At 39.1% G+C, this 14403-nt stretch overlaps 1 protein-coding gene across 1 annotated transcript in view; it reads left to right on the forward strand.

Annotated features, from left to right (window-relative positions):
- The window catches only part of kcnj5 (potassium inwardly rectifying channel subfamily J member 5), a 32982-nt gene that overhangs the window by 10880 nt on the left and 7699 nt on the right, over positions 1 to 14403 (forward strand). Inside the window, exons 2-3 of the mRNA XM_015048327.1 lie at positions 8521 to 8600; positions 10927 to 11800. Coding sequence (XP_014903813.1) covers positions 8538 to 8600; positions 10927 to 11800 — 937 coding nt within the window. The 5' untranslated portion in view covers positions 8521 to 8537. The remainder of the gene's footprint in view (positions 1 to 8520; positions 8601 to 10926; positions 11801 to 14403) is intronic.

Here is a 14403-nt window from a genome sequence, read left to right on the forward strand (position 1 = left end):
AAAGAAAATATATATATATATATATATATATATATATATATATATATATATATATATATATATATATATATATATATATATATATATATATATATAAGAAATATATATATTTCTTAATGGGTGAAGGACTGAATGTAGTGTGAAGCCTTTTGGAGTCCTATAAATTTGACAAGGCACTATGCAAGTACATTTACCGTTTACCCTAATTAAAATATCTGGCAACTCCTGCATAGCCCATATGCAGGGAAATAAGGAAATACGACCACTTGACATGATACGTGCCCAAAGTGTAGCTCTGTAATGTCCTCTCTTTGTGATGTCTAATTCATCTACAATCCATTGTGATGAAGTTCCTCGCTGCCATGATTGATTTCAGATGTCTCACTAACTTGTAATTATTGCTTCATGTATGAAGCAACCGCTTATGTCCTCTGGTTCTAGATGCACCAGTACATGCAATCAAACGACTGACATAGCCACTGACACGCAAATTATGTCCAAATCAGAAGATTACGGGCTCTTGAGATGGTGTTTAAATCTCTTTGAGCCTTTTACATCTTTAAGCTCATTACTAGCCTGGCCATCCTGTAATTTTGCTTGTCTTGTCTGGGCTTTCTCCCACTGACAAGGATTCCTCCCGTAGAATTTCTGCTGAACCAATGGGCGAGCAGAAGGAGACGTTATGAATGATGACAAATTTCTGTGCCGTTTTAGAGTGGTAGTCTGCCTGCACTTTTAGCAATGGCAGCGGACAACGTGAACAAAGCTGTTCAGTCCGTGTTGCCCATGCTCTCTGGCATTAACATTTGGCTTGACACTTCTCTCTTTGCACTGGAGGATGGTTGTTTACAACGCAAGCTTCGCAGTGTCAAACTGGGACATTACATACGTCACAGGCAAACATTTGCAATTGGATACAGTTTAAAACTTCAACAATCTCCACGCTTCCAGGAAGCCATCGTTTCCCAAAGCTGAGAGCCCAGACCCTCTGTACAAAGCAACTAACTTAGAACAACAGGCTGATTTTTACAAGACCAGCTTATCATCCTCACTTCAGTGGAAAATGTGCTGCATTACTCAGCTGGAAAATACAGCACCCTGAAATTGTTCAACACATAAGTGACAGGTCCTAATCTAATTTCATTCTCAGATGATATGTGCTGACTATCGGAAGGAGGGGGAGGATGCTCAATGGGACAAGTATGGAAACACAACAACGCAATGAGAATTTTAATAGGGATCAATTGACCTTTGGGTCCCCCAGTATTCAGTGTGTACCACCTGACTCAGCAGCTCCATCCTGTCAGATTTAAACCAAGCCTCCCTGTTCTACGGTTCTCACTTGTCCTTTTACCCTTTGCAACAAGAATCATTGGATTTAGCAACTACAAAACTACACTTTAAATGAGATTAAATCCAGCGCAACTTCTGTGCATTTCAACCTCGACAAGGTGAAATGCAGTTTGCGGGAGCATGTGCACCAACCGAGTTTCACACATTTCAAGTCTTTTTTATCTCCATGTCGTCTCTCACACTACAGGTCAGCGTGGTTGAAGAGGGTGCTATTTGGCTCCTGTAGGTGTTGGAGTTTTAATAATTTTCCTCCCACTTAAGCAGTGATGTAAAATAATCCTTATCTTAAAAGAAGGGCTTTTGCAAGCTGCGGTGCCTAGCCCCACTGATGTATGAAAAGTACTGTAAGGAGAGAGAGAGAGAGAGAGATGAAACAGGGAAGAGTGAGGAAGATACATGTCAGTGTGTGCTTGAGAAAGAGGAGAGACATAGAGGTATCATTAGGGAGATTGTTTTTTCACTGTGATTCGAGCTTCTTGATGCAGTGTCATGTCATTCAGAAGGTCACCCCATGAGAAGGACACACCACACACACTCAGCTCACTATCAGGCATAATAGGAAAATGGTTTAGTGATGTAAGTGTGAGTGCGTGCATGTGGATCTGTGGGTGCGTGAGAATTTGATTGTGTGTTTGTAGGGCCAAGAGCCACACTAGCTGGGGATGAATTTAGTCTTTTGACCAAGCGACCTCATAGTGTCATAAGTGAGCAGAGATAGCCGAGGAAATATTCATAGCAGGTCTGGTAACAATGGCTCAAGGGGAGGCATGGAGGAAGGGCCGAGGAAGAAAGTTTCATTGCTTCCATGAACATGAAGAACAGAGAAGCTATAATGACCCCAATACTGTCGGTAGCTATCACACAGAGTGGCTCTGCAGATACAACTTGAGTCACAGAAGTCTTTCTAGTGAACATACAGTAAAAGAAATAAAATAAAATAAATAAATACTGAAGAACTTTTTTCACAATCTTTAATATTACCACAGTGCAACTGCCATTTGGAAGTGTGGATTGTTTTTTTTTTTTTTTTTTACAAGGAGTTGTGTTAAATACTTATGAGTATTCTACATCTCACCCTCATCAAATTAGCTTATTGACAGAGAGCCAAGCAAATATAAAGGCCACTCAGAAGGCAGCCATGAGTAAAATGAGCTTTCATAATCTGAAACAAGTCTGACTTCAAACATCAGCAGTATCGAATTCGATATTTAAAGTTGCACAACATTACTGGCAACATCGAGGCCCCATTACTATCTTGACAGCAGTAGGGGTTTTGCATTCTTTGAATTTCAGAAAATGATACATTAAAATGTAATCTAATGTAAGATGGAATTTTTCTTACCATGAAAGCAAAGAAACATGGAGTAGGATGGTCTTGTCACACATTAGCAAAATTTAACATTTTGACCTCCATGTAAAATGCTATTTTGTGCAAAACTGATGATGCATATTACAAGGAGAATGAAGAACATCTCCACAGTGAAACATGAACATATTGCTGTGGGGAATGATTTTCTTCAGCAGGGACTGGGTCAGAGTAAAACAGGATACAAGGAGCTAAATACAGGATGGATCTCAGAAAACCTGTTTGAAAGTGCGGAAGACTTGAGACTGGCACAGATTTTACCCTTCCATTTAGAAAAAATGCTAAAAATACAACAGAATAATAATAAAACAAAAATAAAAAAAAACATGTACTTTTCAGGTTTTTATTTCTAAAAGCAATTGTGCTCTTCTATATTGGTCTGTTATGTAAAATCTAAACAAAAATAAATTGAACAGTCCTTATATTACAGTTAATTAATTTTGATTTAAAACTAGAGAGAATTATGTTTAAAGAAAAAAAAAATACAGCATCAACTATGTCCAATTATGCTGATAAAGCAAGTATAATAACCAATGAATGTGCTTCCTAGTGTTTATTAGTGTTGTCATAATTAGAAAAATAAATAAAACAAAATTAGCTGGGTTAATTATAAAACAGCTCATTGAGCATTGGAGTTTTGCCAATGTAAAGAATGTAAATGACCAAGACAGCATTACAGACCCCAGGGAAAAATCATAGCACTTGTCAATGGTCAGACGGAAGAAAAGGTTTTCTGCTGAAGCCTGCTGTTCTCTGTTCAGATGATGGCTTTACAGTGCGCTGCGTCAGCAAATAAGGAAGAAATATGTAGTGAAGTTATCCCTCAAGAAACAAGTTCTGCGATTTGCTTGTACCCACTGGCTTTGAGCACAATGAGTGCTTTTGTTATCAGGATACGAACACAATTCAGCTAAAGCATCCTGTCACTCGTCTGGTAACAAGATAAATGCTTGTTACCCTCTTAAAGGGTGGAGATAAAACATCCCATCTGGTATCTCTATACGAACACCTCTCATTTGGGCTTGTTGAGTGTCTCTCAAACAGACACAGCAATTGCAGCCTTGTTGAAAACACACATCAGTCGGGAAGTTCACAAATCCCCCAGAGAGCTATATTTAATTCGTGAGAAGATGTAAAACGAGCCCAATTCAGTGACCCCTGCGATGTATTCAGGGAGGGTTTTATGACAGCTTCTCGTGTGTCCCACGTCTCTGCTGTCCGCTTGTCCCTCTGTCTGTCCCTGCCCTGCTCGGATGCTTGTCACGTCGCTTTGCCCTTTGCTTTGGACCATCAATGTCAACACTACATTCCTGTGTGGAGCTCAGCTGTGACGCGTTTTCTTCCACCTCTGCAAGCTTTTGCATTCACTCTCCTTGCCTGTCGGTGATCAAATAGAATAACATCAAAGAAACATGACAGAGAAATGTCAGAAGTTGTTGAGGTCAGGACGCGGCCGCGGCGGTATCCATTTGCTTACTTCATCACAAGGTTGCATGCATCCATCTGGTTGGTTGGCAAATTTGCGAGATGATTTTAACACAGAGTCCAGGAGCTCTCTAAATTAATCACCTCTTACGGGGCTCCGGAGGTGTTCAGATGCTAAAATTAGGGTTTTATCTGACACCTTCAGACACACACACACTCATACCTCTTCACTTTATATTAGTTTCATTTATAAAAAAAAAAAAAAAAAAAAAAAAAAGGAAGGGGAGGGCCCTTTTTACTTCTGCTGTTACACATGAAAGGTGTCTAAAAATACACTTTAAGAAAAGCAAAATAGAAAAGAGAAACAGAGTAAATTGTCAGCACATCATCTCATCGCTCCATCGGAGCTAAAAACAACCACAAAGACAATATCCAGACTCATGATTTCATGCAACTCTAAATGTAAAGCACCTGTATTCTCAGCGAGAGAGATGATTCATATTTACGTCCACAGTGGTTGCTGTCGCCGAGTTGAGAAACATACAGGAGCCGAGTGAGAGGTGTGCAGAGACTTGTGCGTCTGTATCTGTGCATGTGTGCACATGTACTTGAAAGGGACTTACAAGGCTGCCAATGAGGAGCCTGTGCTTTGGGAATATTACATCATTAAAAACAGTGCAGCTGAGCCTGCCTCATCATCCCAGCAAATTAGCCAGCAGTGGATGCCAGGTCATCTCCCATGTGATGCAATACTTGGGTTATGCAGAGTACCGTGATATGATGGTCATAACGAGCTTAAATTTGGATGTCTTTGGTTCATTATTTTCATGTTGTGTGGGTGTTTTGCTACAAAGATTCTGAGGTAAATCCTTTTTTTTTTATTTCTCTCTCTCTCCCTTGTGAGGTTAGAATTTGGTAACAAAAGTCCTAACCGTGTCTAATGAGACATCCAAACACTAGAAGGATAATTCCAGAGCTTGTTAGGGAACTAGTGCATTCTAAACGTAGGCAAGTACAGCAAATTGTCAGTGATTATTTTGACATTTTCAGTGTAAACATTTTGTAACTTACGTGTGAAGCTCATTAACCAGACCAGCAGCATAGCACACTTCGGTAATTGTGCTGTCAGGGTAGAGGGGCATTATGAAGAATATGTTTGAGCTACTATTTTCTATCACTGTGGATTCATTCATCTCCCATGTGCCATTTAACCGTCAAGTTGTTGATGGTTAAGGGTAATTTTATTTCTAGTGAAATGACTGCCTCAACTAAGCAAAAAAAATAAATAAATAAAAAATCTCTGCCTAAATACTCTGTTTTTCATATAACTTCATAGACCTACTATTTGGCAACAAAGCATTTGACATTAAAATGTTTTGTAGGAAGTTAAAGTAAACAGAGGCATAGTGCATAATTCCAGTCAGTGTGACAAAGGAGTGTAGCAGTTGAGAATCAGTACATGCAGAGATTAAGTTAAAATTTGGTGTTTATCCCAAATGAGTGGACCAAGATAATCATCAATAACCTGAAACCTAGCATACCTGTGTTCTGTCAACAGAGGTTCTCATAGATATTCTAATCTAGCTAACAATTGTAGTTTGTTCGCTAATTCTAGCTAACAAACTCAGTATTCCTTTATAAGAGCATGTTTAAATTGGGACACAATATTCTCAGGGAGATTGTTAAATCTGTGCATAAGGAGGCTAAAATCATTGGACTTCAGAGGACATTGTTGCAGATCCTCAGCTCCTCTGTCCTCCAGTTTCAGGATGGTGATTGAGAACACAGCACTTACTAATTGTTTTGATAAATACAGATTATGTCTGTGGTTAATGGCATTTCAAGAATCAAAAACGAATCCATCTGTAAACTTTGTCAAAACCGTTTTATGCCAAGGCAACTTGTTTTCATAAAAGTATTTTCACTTTCTTTTGAAATTATGCCAAACCTTTGGCCTTGTAAATCCCCCCCCCCCCCCCCTAAACTTGCTAATACAGACATAACTCATCTTTGGACAGATATTTAAGAGTAGGTGGCTTAGTTTTTTTTTTTTTTTTAACTGTAAATTTGGTGCATAAATGGCACATCCAGTTGATTGTCCTATTCGAGCAGGGATAAACACATAGTTCTCAAACTCAGTTTTTGTTTGAGAATAAAAACGGAGGCATTGCTGATTATAGAGATCTGAGAGGTGGAGCTCAAGAAAGGTTAGGTATGTGATGGTGGGTGGCAATTTCCCAGCCCACATGCAGAGTCACCCCAGAGATATCAGTGGTAAGTTTTAGTCACAAACAAAAAAGAATGGGCAACAGTTGGGGTCTCTCTGGACAAGTTGGGGTCATCCAGAGGGAAGTTATTGTAGGAATCATGAACAGAGAGGCTGTATGCAAGCGTTGGGAGGGGCAATCAGGTTCTGGTGTGAGAAAGCATGCACTGTGGTCGTATGATGGTAGAGCGCTTGTTGCTGGATAGACAGGCTAGGAGCTGAGGGCATCAAAGCTTCTGTGGATCGTTCAACAGGAGAATCTTGAGATGGATGGCAGGGGAACATAATTAAACCTCTGGAGCATGAAGACTGCATGACTCAAGAATCATACACTCTCACAAAAAGAAAAAAAAAGAAAAAAAGACATGCGGTCACATGAAGTTTCTGGAGATTTAAAGTTTACCATCAAGGTTAATCATCCAGCAAGGAGTGAAGGTCCTCCAGCTCCTATATTCACCAGAGTCCTGATGAGGTGACTAACCCCAGGTGTGCAGGCCAGCAGAGCCAGCAGAGCTCTCCAGCAAAGATCCTCTCTAAAAGGCTACATCCGCACAGTATCGATGCTCAATTACAATTTTTTTGCTGAAATCCTTTTTTTTTTTTTTTTTTTTAATGTGGTCGTTCAACACTGCTAATTAAGCCCGACCACAACAAGACTTCAGTGTGAACGGTTTGTGTCCCCAAAGTGGCCCAGCATGAGCAGCAGAAAAACGTTGATGTCAGACACCAGCTCACTGTTTGGTAACAGTGAGCTGGTGTCTGACATCAGCAGCCGTTTAAGGACCAATTTTAAAGTTTATTCAGCAATGGAAGCCATCAGTATTGTCAGAGGATTATAACAACAAAAAAAGATAATAGAAGGAAAGCAAAGCTAATAACGATGGCTTTTTGTGAAGCATCAACTGCAATTTCTGTTTCTGTTTGTATGTGTAGTCAGAGCCAGGAGTGATCTGATTGTTATGTGATGCATAATATCATAGTCATAATTTTTACCATTGTTTATGTCCTCATTTTAATGCATCTGGCTTCTTCTGGTGCAGAATTATGACACACGTCTCATATCAATGACAGATAAGCCGAGTAGATTGCAATATGGCAGAGACTTTGAAAACAATCAGATATGTGTTCAAATTAATACTGCACATGGAAGTGGCACATATTGGATTTTTTGGGGTTGGTGAAAAGATCGGAATTGGGCTGTTCTAACTGTGGCAAAAAAGCCAGATATAGGTCGCATATGGGCAGAGATGGTGGATTTGGGTCACATTTGCTTGCTGTGTAAATGTAGCCAAAGTTAAGTCACACTCTCAGGAAAATGCACAACAGAATCCTGTCAGGGTGTGTCAGAGGTGGCGTGTGTATCTCTTCTTACTCAATTAAAATAAAAATATTTTCTAAACGCTGCTGATTTTTTTTTTTTTTTTTTTACATATTTAATAGATCCAACCCTAATTATGCAATTGACTCTATTGGTTTTCCGCAGAAACAAGATGTAAACATGTTTAATGCCTCATAGTAAGGACATTAAAGTTTGGGACAAAAAAAAAAAAATATATATATATATATAAGTTATACAAACAAGTAAAATGAATATTCTGTCTTATTCCTACACAATTGCAGACTGTGCAGTGGTGCCAACTTCCATTGGAGGGAGATACAAAGATCACCCTTATACAAAATGCATTAAGGATGCCAAAGAGACAGATTTTCCTAAATTTGTCTCTTGTCTGTCCTCCAACACATTGACATTTTTTGGGTTATTTATAGTCATCAATTAATCTAATGTGTCTGGTTTTAGACTGTGGAGAGAATCTGGGGAGAACCCTGCAAATACAGACAAAATCTTCAAATGCCACAAAACAAAACAAAACAAACAAAAAAAATTACTCATGGAAACTAACCCCATCTTTTTGCAAGGCAACAAATGAAAAGTGTTGGCTGATTGACAAAAAGCTCAAATAAATAAATTCAGTCAGAAAATTCTTTGATAAGACTTAAGTTAAAATTTTTATTTTGTTTTCTGTGTTGGTTTAACTAAAATTTAACAAAAAAAATTATAAAATAGAAATGTTTCACATCTAAGGTAATTAACCTGCTCTATGTTCCACAGGTGTGCTTCAGCTGAGGATGGCAGGAGATTCTCGAGTCCTCATGGACCACAACATGGAGATAGGGGTAACCCCTGCACAGGTAAACTGCAAATCCACCATTTTTTTCGCTGAAAGGTTGATGTTTGCTAAACTGCAGTAAATAAGATGGGGAAGAATAAGAGGGACAGAAAACAGGCTGGCAATCTGTGCACAAGCTTAACAGTACTCAAAGTGAAATGGCTATTAAATATGCAACTGGTGTGCTGTAAAGATTTGTTTGTGTCTTTGAGAAGTGCTGACAAACAAAATATAATTAAATTTCCTCAATACTCAGATCAATGCATAATTCAGTTTTGCTAGCACTGAGAATGATAAAGAAAAGACATCCAACACTTGCCTCTATAACAGATGGTGGAGTCATGCTTGTTATCTGCACTCATTCCCCAGCTGACTGGAACTTTTGGCGGATACTCAAGCCCGACAAAAAAAGGCTCAAAAAGGAAAAAAAAAAAAAAAAAAAAAAACTTCCACTTACTGCTGCCTTTCTGAGGCTGCTAATTAATTTGTTTATGGACCATCAACCCCAGGTACTGACTACAAAAGGCAGTACTGGTTGAGACAGCTACTTCTATGACTCAATTAGACCATACAAGATGAAATGAATGAGCTTGTTTTCATGAGTGGTGTAAAAGAACGGCTTTCTAAGCTACAAGCTCTAAAAATTCACTACTAAAGAAGCACTTTAGATTGCAGCGTATGCTGCTTGTACGATGTCATAATACACTATATAAAAGTGTGGCAGATGTATCTTAAGGTTGGACCATTCAAGCTTAACTGATTGTCCACTGTAATATCAGCACATGCTGCCACAGCTCAAAATCTCCTGCCCCCTCCTAGGGTAAGTTTAAAAAGTTGCAAGTAGTGAACTTATTGGCCCTGAATGTATCACTTTTACCTCGTGTTCATATGCTTTAATAACATTTCATCCAAACTGATCAAGCTGCTTCAATAAGTAATCGTCTCTCAGTTCTTCACTGAATTGTTCCTTTAACAAGGATGACCTCAAATCAATATGAAGAAAATCAATACAGTACACCCACATCTGACTAAAAGTGCATAATTAAACATAGGAGAGCAGTGAAAGTTCCCCTGACACATCAGTGATACTACCTTTAATAAACCTGTCTGGCAGGCTTTAATTGTAGGCTCCATAATCGAAGGCACTGCAAGGACATTGTAGTGCCTTTGATTCATTTCTTTGCCAGCTAAACCGAGAGTGGAAAGCTGGTAAAGGCCAGCATGAACACAACAGGATGAAAATCTCTCAATGATATCTGCATGATACTGGACAGCTACAGACTGCAGGTGTCCAATTAGCAGCAAAGTATATTGAGACAACGACACGTCATTTAAGTGAAAATTCCACTTTGTCACAGGTCATAGGTTTGTTTGAAAGCTCCACATGGCTTTGTCTTGATGTATGTTTGTTTTTGCTTCACTTCTATATGCTTGGGTCACTCAAAAGCAAAATAAGGTCAGCCTTTGTTGAAATACATCACCGAAAGTGTGAAGCTGTAGTGCTATTTTCATTAACCCTCGTGGAAAACGACATTCAATTCGACAACAATGCGTGGATGCTAATAGAAGCAGCTTGTGTCAATGATAACATAAGGGTCTGTTGGAAAAGGATGGAAAATCTGCTCAAGCTAGTGTCCCTTAGCGTGCAAAAGGAGAGAACACAAGGGACACAGAGGGAGACAGGACACAGCTGTGGAGCCAGACTGCCTTGCTGGAGCGGGGCCAGCACAGACAAAGACCCCGGTGTCCTTGTGCTCTTTTGTCCTTAGTCTCTGTTTCTGTCTGGGTCTGGTCCATATGCACACATAGACTGGCACCTGCAATGTCAGTGGCAACCAGAGCACAGGAGGCAACTTTATGATGCAGCTATTGATTGCATTGGTGTCGCTGCCAGACAGCCAGGTGTAATGTGTGTTAGTTTTTCTAGTATCTCCGAGCAAATCCCATAAAGCAAGTTCACTTCTAAAAACGTTACCCCAGTGGTTCTAAAACCTTTTTTATTAGAAAAAGCACCTCAATCTGTATGCGTTTTCAGGCGTTTCATTATCTTGAGTGACATTTTTGAATTATAGACTGAAATTTGTTGTGCCATGAAAAGAACATTAGCAACATTTAATTATGTTTCCATTTTTTACTTGAAGGTTGAGATTTTAGGCAGTACAAGAACTACCCATAGCGCCTGTACTGTAGTTTGAGAACCATACACTTACAAAACATAAAGTATGTAAAGTAAATTTGTACAGGAAAAAAGTAAATGTTCAGTAAGAACTTTTTTCAAGCTGTTTGTGCATGCTTATTTTGTTTTACCCTCTGTTTTTTCTCTCTCTCTCTTTTGTTGTCCATCTTAGGTTAAGAAACTCCCAAAACATCTGCGGGAGACTCAGATCTCAACCGAGCGAACCCACTTGATTTCAGAGCCTGTAAAAAAGCCAAGACAGCGGTATGTGCAGAAGGACGGCAAGTGCAACGTTCATCACGGAAATGTGCAAGAGACCTATCGTTACCTCAGTGACTTATTTACTACTCTGGTGGATCTGCGGTGGCGCTTCAGTCTATTAATTTTTACCTTGGTTTATGTGGTCAACTGGCTTTTCTTTGGGTTTCTCTGGTGGCTTATTGCACTGGTTCGTGGAGATCTGGTGCATGGAGATGAAGAGGGCTGGACCCCCTGTGTGGAAAACCTCAACAGTTTTGTCTCAGCTTTCCTCTTCTCTATCGAGACAGAGACCACCATTGGGTATGGCTATCGCGTCATTACAGAACGATGCCCTGAAGGTATTGTGCTGCTCTTGGTGCAGGCCATCTTGGGATCCATTGTTAACGCAATTATGGTGGGGTGCATGTTTGTCAAGATTTCACAGCCAAAGAACCGCGCCGAGACCCTCATGTTCTCAACCAATGCCGTCATATCGGTGCGGGACAACAAGATGTGCCTGATGTTTCGAGTGGGGGACTTGAGGAACTCTCACATTGTGGAGGCGTCAATTAGAGCGAAGCTCATCCGCTCACAGCAGACCAAAGAGGGGGAGTTCATCCCACTCAACCAGACCGACATAAACATCGGCTTTGACACAGGGGATGATCGGTTGTTCCTGGTGTCGCCACTCATCATTTCTCACGAGATCAACGAAAAGAGCCCCTTCTGGGAAATGTCCATGGCACAAATGGAGAAAGAGGAATTCGAAATCGTCGTTATCCTTGAGGGCATGGTTGAAGCCACAGGTATGAAGAAGGAAACAAATGAGAAAGTAGAATTGGAGGATATGCCAAGAATGAATAATATATATATTTTTTTGCAAAGATAAAAAGTATGAAGTGACATTAATAATGGATGGATGAGTAGAGGGAATGGAGAGGAAATAAAGGTGTTTTACGGGTTTAATGTTGTAATTTATGAAATGACAAAAGGCTAATTGACTTTTCTTGGAGCATCAAAAACATTAAGACATTTAGTTCCGTAACATTAAAGTTGTAATGAGGATTTGGTATTTCATAAGCTGATGACTGCTCTTCATTCAAAAGGGTTCCATGTAATTTTCTTAAATGGGACGTAACACTAAAACCTACAAAAGCATTTCAAGTGTTTCCTTGTGCTCTCAGCAGCCCTCATCTCCATTATTGCTACTTAAAGTTTTTGTCTTTGATTTTGTTTATTTCAAAATGAATAAAGTGTAGCTACCCACACTACAGGTTTTTGTTATGGGTAAATTCTGAGGTTCTGGCTGGTTACATTTACAAGACACGTATAACCGGAGCTGCTGCTGTGAGTAGTCAGAGGACAAGAATCCATAGTTAAATAGTCAGAATGTTGAAAAACAATCCCAGTAAAAAAAATTAAAATAAACTAAACTGTATTTCTACACCAACAAGGATAATAAAGTTCTATTGACAGAAGATCTGGCATAAAATTCCAGTTAATGATCTGAAGAGAGAATCTACAGGAAGAATTGTTGTTGATATTCTGTAACATAGCAATGTGCTTTGAATGTTGTCATTTTTAATGATTTGTGTTTCAGTTGCTCTCTCCCACATGGACATCTGTCTAAACACAGAATGCACAAGCCGTCCATTTGCCATTTGATTTTCTTTTGTGTTATTCAAATTTCTAGGGTGCATTGAACACAATGCCAGGATATGTCAAGTTTTCAGCTCATAGCTCTGCAAAAAAAAAAAAAAAAAACCTTTGTTCTTGGATATCCAACTAAAAACTGAAAACACATATGTTTTTGCAACATTCTTCTTTTGTTTGTCTTTTGAAGGATTCTTAGGTCAGTGCAAAGATAGTGAGAAAATAAAACATTTCTCTGAAAGATAGTTTAGTACAAGAAAATATAATTTATGTATAGGTAATAAAAAATGCTGAAGCCTTCGTAAAAAAAAACTATAAAAGCTCTTCAGAATGTCAGCCCCTCATTCTGCTCTTTGCTTTGTGCAGAGGGTCTGGATGCTTACTGGAAATTGCTTATAATGTAAATCACCACCTCCCAACGCAAAGAGAATTGCCGAGAAACAACATAGTTCCAAATTTAATTTCTTAATATTTGAATTATGGCCAATACAATTTGAATGGCCTCTACTGCCATTACAAAACTACAACCACAGGCAGACTACAGTTCAAAAATGGCGAAGAAAATGACATCATACTTGTTGAAATTCATTCTGAGAACTCAAGCTAATTGGGAAACGGTTCCAAGAGACATTTTTGTAGATCATAAAATGCTACATGTGTTCCAAATTTCATAATACTCAATCGAAGCATGACTTGGAGTTCATCAGGTACTGTAGAGGAATTAGGCCCTGTCCACTGAATATTTGCATAAATATGTTGAAATTGCACATATACCATGCAGATCGCATGGTATATGTGTAAATTAAAGCTAAAATTATGACTACAGTGTGACATCTGCCTTCACTATTCCGCCAAGCCATGCCGCCCAGTGAAAAGTCTCTGTTTTGGATAACGGGCGAGATCGACTGTGCCCCATATGACTCAAGCTCAAGTGAGGAGGTAAATGGGACCAGCAAGGGACCTTTCCAAGTGAAAAATGTGACTTAGATACCTTCAGGATCATACATGTCAAGTTTTTGACTTGAGAATATGGGAAATGTCGCCGGTGCTATTGTTGTTGGACACCCCATACAACATCAACATAGTTCAGATCTTCTATGCCAAGGATCTTGTGGCAAGAATGCAAAGTTTGAGGTCTGGTCTCTTTGTTCTCTGTAATATTTTGATTGAATGATGTCCACCTTTCTTTTTTTGCCATCTCATGCCATTGAGCACTTGACTCAGGCACGCTCTCACCTTTCATTTTACTGTGACATCACGCTGAGGTCATGCTATCACTGTCCTTGACTGCAAGGCAACAGACAAACATGAATTTCTAAATACCAAATTTCCCATTGTTATATGTTATATTTAGAGCATGTGCCATAAAAATTTAAACTTGGTGAAGAGTTTTCCATCACAACCATTTTGTTATAGAGTTGTTAAAGTATTAGACCTTCACCTGACCCAAATACGTACACTCATTCCTAAACTGCCCTTGGGTATGAGTGTGTGCATGCTGGGTTGTCTGTTTTGCTCTGTGAAGGACTATTGAGGACTATTCAAGTTGCACGTAAACACCCATTTAGACCTTCTTTAACCCTTGTGTGATCTTAACATTATGTTTACTCCCCTTTTCTTAAGGGTCAAAAATGACCCGCCCTGCCAAAACCCTAAAATAAAGCAAATTAATTGAATTTTAGATCCAAAATCTATTTTGCATGATAAAACAATCTGTCATTTGTCATTTCAGCTCAGTTTAATTAATGTTTTTTTT

The sequence above is a fragment of the Poecilia latipinna genome, unplaced genomic scaffold (assembly GCF_001443285.1).
Source record: "Poecilia latipinna isolate Pla-1442-1.1 unplaced genomic scaffold, P_latipinna-1.0 Scaffold874, whole genome shotgun sequence".
NCBI lineage: Eukaryota > Metazoa > Chordata > Actinopteri > Cyprinodontiformes > Poeciliidae > Poecilia > Poecilia latipinna.